Raw genomic sequence first — 12187 nt, forward strand, 5'->3', positions numbered from 1 at the left:
TAATAAGGAATTAAGACCTCTGTTAACAATTGCAAATTCTAGATGCATGCTGAAAATGAGATGTTTTCAGATTAGTTTTTCTTGATCAAGAATATGGCTGGTTTTTATATATTCTTTTATATATCATATTTTAAATTATTCTTATATTGTGTATTTTCATGTTTGTGGCTGTGTTCTTCACACTGTTTTAGTAATTAGTTATTAAATAAATAATCATAATCATACTATTTCAAATGCAAGTCTAACAGATTTACCTTGGAAAATTCCTGAGTATAGGAACATGACAAGAAAGGTGGAACACTTTAGGACATTTGTCACAGCACAAGAGTTCTCCTCCATTTTGACATACTGCACACCAGTCCTCATTTGGGTCATCATCTTTCCTGCTGTCTCCAACGTGAGGAGCCCCTATCCATGCTGCTTTACCATTGGATGGCTGGTCACCTGTACTGTCTGGTGCTTCAGTTCTCAAGACTGTTGCTTCAGAGGAGCGCTTGCTATTTAGTAACATTGAGGTAAGCAAAGTTCTTTGAAACCTAGACTGTACAAAAAGAAACAATGTCTCATCTGACAAAACAGAGCAATTTAAAATGCATGATGGCACACACACATACATGAGAACATACAAACACACACACAGATAGTTGGCAATTATGAACCAACTACTGTAACTGGATGAACTTATGACCTTAGAAAGAGACTGCAACATAAAAAACCTTGGCCATTTTGATCCTGAATGCAAAAGACCAGACAGTATGGGTGCTACTTGATTCTCTAAAGATCAAGGTGATAAGCTTAATTTTCACTAGGTGTTTCTCTTTGCAGTTTAACCTAACAAAAACCCTTAAAAGAATTTTAGCAATTCAACAAATTTCCAAGGAAATTTATAGTTACCCTCCTGTACTCATTTTTTATATTTGGTAACACAAATATTTTATATTATAAATTATTTTCATAATTGTAATTACATTTTGATTGCGGGATTCTTCATCTGTTTCTTGCTTCACTATTACAACTGGGAAATCATAGTTCTCACTTGGCATGCCAGACTCTTGCTTTATTCTGATAGGCTCCAACATGACCACGGGGACTCTTTGGGTTGAATCAGCACCTGATGGTTTGCTAGAGGAGCCTGAACTGTAACAAGAGGAGGAGGAGGAAACAATGTAGCAGCAGCGGCAGGAAAAAGAGGTAAGATTAAGCAAGTTCAAAATGAAACTGTTGTGACATATTCTGGATTATTTGAATCAGGGTGCAAAAGCACTGCATGAAGATATTATCATTTGGTGAGGTCAGACACTATTAGATGCGGTTTGAAAGACTCAGCTCCATGTGTTGATTTTTCCAAGTATAATTGTTCAAAATTTGTATTTCAGCAATGACTGCACATAAATCCCAATTTTTAAAAGGAAAAAACCCACCCTGAAAGCAGTGCAGGGGGTTACAAGAAAAACAAGTTCCTTCATGAATTTCAAATGTAAAATTAAAGAGATTTGGACTTCCATTCATTTCTACAAGATAAGAAACGTATAAGCAGACCTCAGGGAAAGTGTGAGCTTGCATGAAACACATGTCACTGAGCCTTAGCCATTGCCTCCTCCTGCATGATCCCAGATGCTAGCTTCTTTGCTTTTTGCTTAACTAGGAGACCAGAAAATGGGATGGGGATTTTACACTCAAGCCAAGGCTGATATAAACTTCTGAACACTGACCATATGCTGTGTCAAGTATTTTGTTTCACACTCTAGAACAGTGTTTTGGTTTTTTGGCCATCTTTGTATCACAGCTAATTTATATACAACAGATTAATTTGTTCAAAATGATGAAATGTTAGTCTATCTTAGTGTATCAATATTTATCATTTTGGTCAGGTAATCCATGTTACCTGCTTTTTCACAAGTATGAAGGAACAATCACCAAAGAGGTCTATGTTTTAGATATTTAAAAAACTGTATGTTTTACACCCAGTATATTCTAATCTTCCATTAATATGCAGGCAATCCTGTGATTTTTCCCCCTGGGAACTCTTCTTCATAAATGTACTTCTAATTTAATCATGGTTGTATTAAAAGGACTATGGATTTATATTTAACAAGCCAATTCCTCATGTTGCATGAGGAGTTAGCTTTATAAATTAAGTTATTTGAGACTGAAGTCCAAACTGGCAGTTGTCCACACAAAATATCTATAGAAATCAGTAAAGTATAGCTGAATCCAGTGATGGAGAACCTTTTAGAGACCAAGTACCCAAACTGCAACCCAAAACCCACTTATTTATCGCAAAGTGCCAATACTACAATAAAACCTGAATACTGAGGTTTTGGTTTAGAAAAATCAACTCACAGCTGCAAGCAAATCTCTCTCTCTCTCTCTCTCTCTCTCTCTCCTTGGCAACGCACTGAACAGCGATGTGAAAGCTTGGACAAATCGTGGCTAATGAGTCGTGGCTCATGACATCATCACCTGGTGCCGCTACTCCTTTCCGAGCATGCACATGGCCCCTATGAGCACTGTTATCTGATGCACGGCTACTAGGGTGATCCTGGCATGACATGGCTCACGTGCCAACAGAGAGGGCTCTCCATGCCCGCTGTGGAACGAGTGCCATAGGTTCACCACCACTGCCCTAACCCTACCCTGCACACCCCCAACCCTAATAGAGGGTGAAAGTTCCACTGAAAATAGGCCCATTTTCAAAAAGCCTTCCTTGAGAAGCTTTTTCTGCACAGCTCAACATTTCTGCTCATTCTAAACACATTCCTACCATCAAAATCATGCCAGGACACCTTGTTTTTCTTATGCTAACCCTACCCTGGTGCACACCCCGAACCCTAACACAGGGCTAAAGTTTAATTGAAAAGAGGATGATTTTGAAAAAGGCTTCCTTGAGTAGCTTTTTCTGCACAGCTCATCATTTTTGCCCATTCTGAACACATTCCAGCCATCAAAATCATGCCAGGACACCTTGTTTTTCTAACCCTAACACAGTGATCATGACCCTTTTGAGACCGAGTACCCAAACTGCAACCCAAAACCCACACTGCAATGAAACCTGAAAACTGAGGGTTTTAGTTTAGAAAAAACAACTTACAGCCAGTCCAAGGAAATATATATATATCCTTGGCAGCGCACTGACCAGCCATGCGAAAGCTCGGACAAGTTGTGGCTAATGAGTCGCGGCTTGTGATGTCATCGCCTGGCACCACTACTCCTTTTTGAGCATGCGCACAGCCCCTGTGTGCACTGTTATCTGATGCTTGGCTGCCGGGGTGACTTTGCTCGCATGCCGACAGAGAGGGTTCTGTGTGCCCGCTGTGGCACACGTGCCATAGGTTTGCCACCACTGGCCCAATCCATACTAGCACCTCATGATTTGTTATACCCTTGTTTAGAAAGCAGCTTGCTTTTCTTACTTATCAGTAATTAGAGGGTACAAATTTCTTTTTATTGGTTTGAGAGGTTGCTTACTATTTATCTTCATGACTTCAGTTCAGTGGCACATGTTCCCATTAGTGGAGGCTGCTTGTATTTTATGGTGAATTGTGCCCTTGTATACTTAAGAGAAGAAAATGCACAGCAGCAGATGAATGCAATTGATTGTATTCATTAAACTATTGTAGTAAACAAATGCAACTCAAAACTGACCATTGTATACTGTTGTGGTTATTATAGTAAGTCAGGTGGCAATTTTTTCCCCTTTAGAAGTACAACTGTCCTATTAGATCTTTATTGCCTGAAGTGAAAATAAAATCTTAATTGGTTAACTGACAAAATTTTTTTCAGGATCATTCTTTCTGCTTACCTGCCTCGACTTCCAACACTAGAGGCACTGGGTGAGCGAATTGGAGGATGGACACCAGAAATAGTACCCGGCCCTAAATCATGATGGCAAAAGATCAGAAACTACTAGTCTTACCATGTAAGCTATTTTTATTTTAAATTGTGCATAAGCTTTTAACACTTCAATCTAAAGTACATTTAATTCCCCCTGCAATACTGAAACCATGATGAGCAAAAGGATATTATGTGCACTGAGCCTCCTTACTGTACAGGTCAGAAGACTTGGTGACATATCTATACAAGAGTTAGAAATATTTTCTTCAAAGTTCCTTCCATGCTGCAAATTACATAAATTGGATTCTAGTCCTGTATCTAGTGTAGCCCATTAAAAATCATAAGAATCCAGCATCCTTTTCTCCCTTAAAACAAGTTTTGTCATGACTGCAGAAGTGTGAAAAACCCCAGCAGTCAAGGTAAGCAGCTGATCTACCCTTTGAACTGGGACTCGCATTATAATTAACAGGGATGCTCAATGTGAAGGTCTGTCCTTCCATTCTTTTAGCAAGATAAACTACCTAGGGAAGCTGAAGTATTCCCTTCCTTAGAAATTTTTCAAGGAATCTGCTGGGGTGATCCACTGTACTTGTATATTAATTCTGTCTGTCAACACCATTGCATCTCTAGCTCATGCTTGATTTCACACACTGAATCTTTGTCCTTCCTATTGGTCACCTCCAATCTTTGATCTATGGTACAACTTCTTGGGGACTGGGGTTGCATTTGCTTCTCGTTATGATAATCTTTCTCTCACTGTTTCTGCATTTTTAGTGTATTTTATCCAACATTTAATATGGGCTACTCCTTTTGACTGTTCTATCTCACATTCAAGTATAGGCTGCTTCATTTATTTCATTTGATTTTTCCTACATCCCATGATCTCTCATTTTTTTCCAACTCTTTCTGGTTTACTAGTTAATCAAGTCACAGATCTCTACTTCACTTAGAGTGCAATCCTATGGCTGACAGACACTGACTTCCATAAAAAAAGCAGAGTTCCTGCTGTCTCTCCTGCTCAGAAAAGCCTACAACCTCAGAAAATCCTCAGAAAAGGAGGGATTCTGCCTTCAGAGCCCCTCTCCCAGGTTCCCTCAGTGCTGACTAGAGCCCCAAAGACAGAAGTTCACCTTCAGGACAAGCACTGGGGAAAGGAGTTCAGACAACAGAACAGGGAGGAGCAAGGCACCTCCAGCTTCCACCAAATCAAACTGATGCCTCAGCCCCTCACAGAAGGAGGAGATAGCTAACTAAATATTGAGAACTAGGGGAACGCAGAGGTAATCCTTGTCTCTGTGCTCCTCTTGCACTTGAACAGATGCCTAAAACCTTCTGAGTGCAAAAGTTACAGGAAGCACAAAGGACCCTGTCCTTATTCATTTATACCCATTGTTTTCTTGCTTCATTTTATGGGTAAGTATTCTTTAGCGTCTCCCTGTGTTACACTGCTATATTTTCCTTCAAAAAACTTCTTAGATCTCTATAAGCTTTCCTCTCCTTACAGATATCAGACAACCAGCAAGAACATCCATCCATACTAATTACACTCTTTCTATTCCATTACTTATTTTGATGATTGTTCTTCTTCTCGATCCTTATTTATTATTTGATATCTGGCCCGCCCCATTAGCCACATGGTTCCCTGGGTGGGTTTCAAGCATTGTCTCTTTTATTACTTTCTAAGACATTGGCAGTGCAATATTAGGAGCCAAATAAATAAGAAACAATAACCTGAAAGGCCTGGAGATGGCACAGAGGAATTTGGGGACTGGACGGTCTTGCGTGAAGGAGGTTTGGGATGGCTCTGCTCCACAATTGTCTCTCTCCTTCCAATGTTTTCCAGGGAAATGGTTCCTGAACAGTCAATCTTTAAATAATGAAAGATAGATAAATAGCAGAGAATCATGCTGCGATCTTCCATTAATCACTCATTCTGGGACTACAGCAAATAAAACACAGAAAATATACTACTGATGGCAATACAACATACATATATGTCATCAGGCTGATGGTTCTGTGCTAACCAGTAAGAATGCCTCTATACCTGGGAGAAACCAGCTACTCAGAAAAAAATTGGTTTCAATCCCCCCTTCCCAAGGCCCACCCCAAGAATCAAGAAAAAGGGCTGTACAGTGCAAGCTGTCCATCTACTGAATGATCATTAAAAGTGGGGAATGAGGAAGAACTGGGGTTTTGCTCCAACCAGTTCTTTGAATTGTTAAGGGCTTTTCCTCCTTCACAAAGGACCTTGATGAGGTATTAACTGGATGAAAAGCACATTTTCTGGTCCTATTTATCCTCACTCTTCACCCAAAGAAATTCTAAGCTGTGAAGACAGAACCCCAAACAAGCTAAAGAATTTGGGGGGAGAGGGGAAAAAGACATATCATTAAGTATGCATTCTGTGACATGATCCCAATCCTCTCTTCCTATACTACTCACTTTGCCCACTTTTAGTTTGAAAAAATCCTAGAAGACAGATCTGCTAATTGGATGAAAAACTCTTTCCCTAAAAATGTACACAGATCCTACTACCCTGGTTGGAGTTATGTTTTGCTGCCAACCTCCTGGCTGGAGATTGTTATGTTCTTCTGGCACAAGACCTCCAGTTTGGTATCATCAAGTTTCTTAACCAGACTACCTATCAGGTTATATGTTAAATATAACCATTTGAGCACACAACTAAGGGAATCCCTCACAATTAGCCTCACAATTGCTCAATCTACAAATATTTTGCACAGCAAACAAGCAAAATGGCTACAGCTGATCTCAATATTCTGTTGGGAAGGCAACTTGGTGAGGGAACAATTCTAGACAAGAACAGATTCTGTGAACCCTAGTGGGGTTTTCTCTAATATTCCTAAGTCAGCAAAAAATAACTCATGGTAAGAATGCCTAAAAGAATTCTGTAATGAGAATCTGCGTGCACTACAAAGCTAGAGCAAAATCCACAAACTCACTACCATGAGAAAATATGGTAGCGAGTTTGATCACATAGTAACCTACAATTCTAATACAATAAACAAGCAACTGCTGGAACCTCACATATTATGGACTATTTGACCAGCAAGTTGCCAGGTTCCAGTTCTGCCAAGACAACATGGTTTTCTCAGAAAGTAATACAGATAAAGAGAGGTTTCATATGTATTTTGTGGAACACAGTAGAATGTCTATCTTACATCAGGAAGGGAAGGTAGTGAATAGGAACCACCCATTGTTGAAGTCAAATCAATCATAGGGGGGGCAAATGTCTTCCCATCATATCCAGCTGCGCTATTAATGGTGGGACTGGAGGGCGTTGATGTTGTACTGCTGGCATTTGAGGAAGCAGCTGAAGCATGTCCACTGTTGATTTGCCACTACAGGAAAGGGAGGATGTTATGGAACAAAGAGCTTATCATATGCACAGTAACAGAATATATTAAAACAGCAATGAGCACTGTGGGTCTGGATTTATACCATTTTGCCATTTAAAAAAAATGCTCATATTGATATAAGAAGGCTCTGTGAGCACAGTGCATAATTAACTGTTATAGGACAAATACTCCAAGATAATTTAAAGAATGGGATTGTCAATTTCTAAATCACTGCAAACATTTATTGATTGATTGATTGATTGATTGATTTATATCCTGCCTTTTTCCTACAAAGGGCTCAGGGCAGCTTACATCTTCTCCTCCATCTTATCCTCACAACAACAACCCTGTGAGGTAGGTTGGACTGAGTGTCTGTGACTGACCCAAAGTCACCCAGTTGGCTCCATGCAACATGCAAGTACAACATGCAAGTACAAAGATAATTATGCTTTACATTCATATATTGCTCATAGACACTGAGCTGTGAAAAAGAGCAGAAATATTTCCAATTTTTTCTATATGAAAAGATAAATACTATTAATAAATGTCTGTTTACTTTCTATTATAATTAATTCTTCTATGAAGAATATTTTCCCCTTCCCCTCACTGGTATATTTAAAACAGATTCAGTTAAAGCATTTCTCATTCATACTTGGAAGATTTATATTGTTCATGACAGTAATCTGTTCATTGCTCACTGACGGTCTTGACTAGTGCGAGGGGGCTGTTGTTTGTTTGTTGTGTGTGTGTGTGTGTGGGGGGGGGTTAATCATATCAAGAATATACCTGTTTAATAGCTTGCTGTGCCAAAAATGCCATCTGCAGTGGATTGGGCCTTACAGCTGACTGAGACATACTGTGGTTTTGAGGAAACCTCACTGGCTGAGCCAGAGGACCTGAGCCATTCGATTTGAGGTTGTGATTCTGAAAGTTAACCAAACGTGGAGGTGGCTGCTGGAAAGACAATACAAGGTGTTTAACTTTAATCCTTTTCCAAATTTGCATGTAATATACACAAATGAGGACTTGTGGTATTCATTCTCAACTCAGTAACTTGAGTGTCACCATCTGCTTCAAGAAGAAAAGCAATAGGACAAGAGAGTCCCTTAAAAAGTCTACTAACTTTCTAAGAACTCTAGAGAGGACACTGAATTCTTGAATGGATAAAAAGAACAATGGTAATCATACAATATGATGTCACTAAAATGCTGAAAAATGCAAAACCTGCTAATTCATATTGATGTATATAGATGTTATCCTGATGACTTCAGCTTTTCTCTATGAACAAAGTACAAGCAGTGGAGTGTCTTCTACTCTGGGACTTGCCTTAATTTACCTGAGGAGGAGGAAGTGGTGGTGGTGGTGGAGTCTGGTGCATGGGCCCTGAAATTCTAGGATTTGGGAGCCCCACTGGACCTGTCCTCCGTTGAGCCTGCTGTCTCTGGGCGAGGACCTGCTGCTGCATGTGCTGAAGTCGCAGCTGTGCTAAACTGATCTGTGTTGGGAACTTGGAGAGTTGATTTGATGGTAAGCCACTTTGTGGCTGTATGTTTGTCTCCATCACAGGGCTTTTAGGCATGTGTGGTGGGATCTCATTATCTTCAATAACCAAAGAACCTGGAAAAAATGATTATATTTACATGTAATAGTAAAAACGGCAATGCTATGTTCATGCAGCTATGAGACTACCTCAGATTAGCTATCTGTCATACAAATTAGGCTCACAGTCTCAATTCCTAAAAAATTCCCATAAGATGAAATATATCAAAAGGCTTAAACATACACATTTCAGGCTAAATAAATTGTATCTTTGAAAAATAAAAATTACCAGTTAAACCTATTTCTATATGTTTATTTGACAAATATAGCATTAATACCTTGTATTTTTCTTATTAATTGATCTGAATACTGTTCTTTTCACCTTGAATATTGGTGTTGTAACTCTTCATTACTCAAATATCTCTTCAGCTCATATAATACAGCTCTATAATCTAACACACTTTCTTTAGATACAGTCCAAATAATCTTGCGAGGTTTTTTTTTTAATATTGATTACCCAGAATTCATTGTGAACCTGCTTGTTCCTGTGGCAGCAACATGTGCCCCTCTTGATGTTATTGGGCTCCAGCTATCATTCCAGCCAACTGTGAGAGATGATAGGTGATGGACACTGCAGTTCATCAACTTTTGGAAGCCATAAGCACCCCACCCTTACATAATAAAAATCACTATTCTTATTATGCATATCTCCAAGTTCTTAATTTTGTATCACTGATCATCTTCAATTTTTCACTTGGTATTTCATAAAAAAGACTTCCTTGCTTGCTATGGTGGGGCAGGTTAGCAATTTCTACTAACCTTTCTAGCAATTCTAATAAGTTAAATTATTTACTGTTTTGAAATCCATGGCATCATATGTGACAAGCATACTTATCCAATGTGCTGTGTGTACCTGCAGTCATCAGGGGCTTCTATCATATGCATAGAGCTCAATGATGTGGGCAATCACAACCTACATAAAGAACATACAATGCCCTGCACAGAAGCGATATCTAGGAATTCATTATAAGCAGTGCTAGAGACAGAAAGGAAAACAGAACAACAATGGAACATGTGCACAATTATTCTTAGGATAATATTAAATTCACAGCAGAAGCATTCTCTAAGCATACCCCAGAATATTTGCTAAATCAATGAAACAGATAATTCACAGGGTAAACATGTTCTCCAAAATCAATACCATTCCCTACTAACAAAGATGCAAATAGAAATACATCATACCTAAGTTGAAGATATTTTGGGCCCAGAAACTAGGATCACAGTGAAACTGAATGGAGGCATTAGATACTGGTAAGGCATCACACCTTGCTCTAAGGAGGTATCGTAACCGATATGTAATCTAGAACAAATCAAGAATGTTGGATAAACATTAGACTTTAAAGATTTTTCCTCAGGACACTAACACTAAAATCAAGCTCAGAAATCAGTATTCAGCAGATCCTGCTAAAAGACATTTTTCTGCTAAGAGCAATTATAAAATTGCTTCAATTTTGTAATCAAATTGCCATGACTATTGCCATCCATGATAAATGTGTGGTAACCCTTTATCCTTACCAGGCGTTTGCTGTACAGTAATGCTATGCTACTACCACTGGAGACTGTCCATTTAGAAAAATTCATGACATGTTCCAGTTGCTTAGAAAGTCCTGCCACTTCCTGTTGTTGCTGTAGAAGCTTTCCTCGGTGTTCCTTAGCTAGACACTGCAAGGAAGAAAACCAAAGTCATAGATCTTTTGCTAATCCTGGCAGCAGATAAAACCTCTAATAGCACAATCCTATCAAAGAACATAAGAAAAGTCATGCTGGAACAAACCAATAGTCCATCCAGTCCAGCACTCCATTCACATGCTGACAAACCAGCTGTCCACAAGATTCTGCAGCAGGTTGAGTACAAGAGTTTTGCCTGCCAAAGCTTCTCAGTAAATGGTGGAACAGGCATACCATCACTGACAACATAGGCAGCACAGGGCCAACAAGGCTGTTATCCATTGACAATCCTCTCCTCCATCAATTTGTGCAATCCCCTTTTAAAGGCATCCAAGTTGGTGCCCATCACTACTTCCTATGACAGTGAATTCCAAAGTTAACTATGTCCTGTGTGATGGAGTATTTCCCTTTATCTGCCCTATATCTCCACCAATCAACTTCATGGGTTGACCGCAGGTTCTAGCATCATGGAAGAAGGAGAAAAATATTGTCTCCACCACCTTCACCTCACTGTGCGTAATTTTAAACACCTCTACCATGTCTCCCCTTACTTGCCTTTTTTCTAAGCTAAACAATCCTAAATGTTATAACCATTTTTCATGGGGGAGTTGCTCCAAGCCCTTCAATCATTTTAGCTGCCTTTCTCAATACTTTTGTCAACTTTATAATATCCCTTTTCAGGTGTGGCAACCAAAACAGTACACAATATTCTAAAGTACAGTCACACCAAAGATTTGTATGAGGGAAGAGCAATCAGTTTTATTTTCAATTCCTTTCTTAATTGTATCGAACATGGAGTGTGCCTTTTCACAGTAGCTGTAGACTTGGTTGATATTTTTTATCAAGTTGTCCATAATAAGATTCCTTTCCTGATTAATCATTGCTAGTTCAGATTCCATCAGTCTTAATCCCATCAGGCATTAAGTTACAACTTTCATTTGCCATTTTGATGCCCATTCTCCCAACTTGGAGAAATCCCTTTAGTTCTCTTGGTACAAAACCCTATGGGGCCTATTGTTTACTTCTGTCCATTGGGAGAAAGTACCATTTATTTCTACTTTCTGTGGCAGGCACTTTGAAGGAACATTTCCAAGGTAACCAAGTGCCTTAAACCTCTGATGATAGAATATCAAATCATAAGGGTGGGCCTCTTTCAATTGGTTTCTTTCAAACCTTTTGGTTTCTATAGGTGTATGATGAGGAGTGGGCCCAGAAACTGAATATTCCTCCCCAGGAAAAGTAATGAAGATGCATTTTACTTGATATTTTATCTTGTTCAAATGCACTGGTGATCTCCTGCTTCACATGCTGCCTTAACTGCAGTGACAAGGGCATATGAAGGAGAATGTGAGACTGAGGACTATTCTCAGTCCTTCTTAGGGTAGAATTTTAGGTGCAAGTAGCATCTGAATAGACCTAGTATTTCAGATGAAATGCAAGGAAGCGCTATTAAGTGAAGAGATTCTTCACATGCCAATCCTTATATAGCCAAAACGGCATCATTCACATACAAGAAGGAAGCCAGTATGTTTGGAGGGGGGGGGGGGGGAGAGAGAAACCCATTCTGCAGAAAAAGGAATGTCAGGCATCTCTTGAGAAGTGCATGGGAGAGGGAGGCCAAAAACCAAGGTGAGGGGGAATGGAATGGAGTAACCAGAAAGAATTCATAACTGGCTGGCTGAACAGGAGTACTCCACACTCAAATATTTTTATTGTAGATTATTCTCAAA

At 39.3% G+C, this 12187-nt stretch overlaps 1 protein-coding gene across 5 annotated transcripts in view; it reads right to left on the reverse strand.

Annotated features, from left to right (window-relative positions):
- Positions 1 to 12187, reverse strand: part of TRIM24 (tripartite motif containing 24) — a 57989-nt gene that overhangs the window by 5430 nt on the left and 40372 nt on the right. For 2 of the 5 annotated variants that reach the window (XM_044441105.1, XM_044441108.1), the window contains exons 7-15: positions 10305 to 10451; positions 9972 to 10089; positions 8527 to 8807; positions 7977 to 8144; positions 7014 to 7193; positions 5566 to 5701; positions 3803 to 3875; positions 969 to 1137; positions 255 to 541 (exon numbers count right to left, since the gene is read on the reverse strand). In XM_044441105.1, the coding sequence (XP_044297040.1) occupies positions 255 to 541; positions 969 to 1137; positions 3803 to 3875; positions 5566 to 5701; positions 7014 to 7193; positions 7977 to 8144; positions 8527 to 8807; positions 9972 to 10089; positions 10305 to 10451 (1559 nt within the window). Of the gene's footprint in view, positions 1 to 254; positions 542 to 968; positions 1138 to 3802; positions 3876 to 5565; positions 5702 to 7013; positions 7194 to 7976; positions 8145 to 8526; positions 8808 to 9971; positions 10090 to 10304; positions 10452 to 12187 lie in introns of those variants that run through there. The other 3 variants (XM_044441106.1, XM_044441109.1, XM_044441107.1) reach the window with 3 other exon arrangements.

Source organism: Varanus komodoensis, unplaced genomic scaffold, assembly GCF_004798865.1.
Source record: "Varanus komodoensis strain SLA01 unplaced genomic scaffold, ASM479886v1 scaffold39, whole genome shotgun sequence".
NCBI classification, from domain to species: Eukaryota; Metazoa; Chordata; class Lepidosauria; order Squamata; family Varanidae; genus Varanus; species Varanus komodoensis.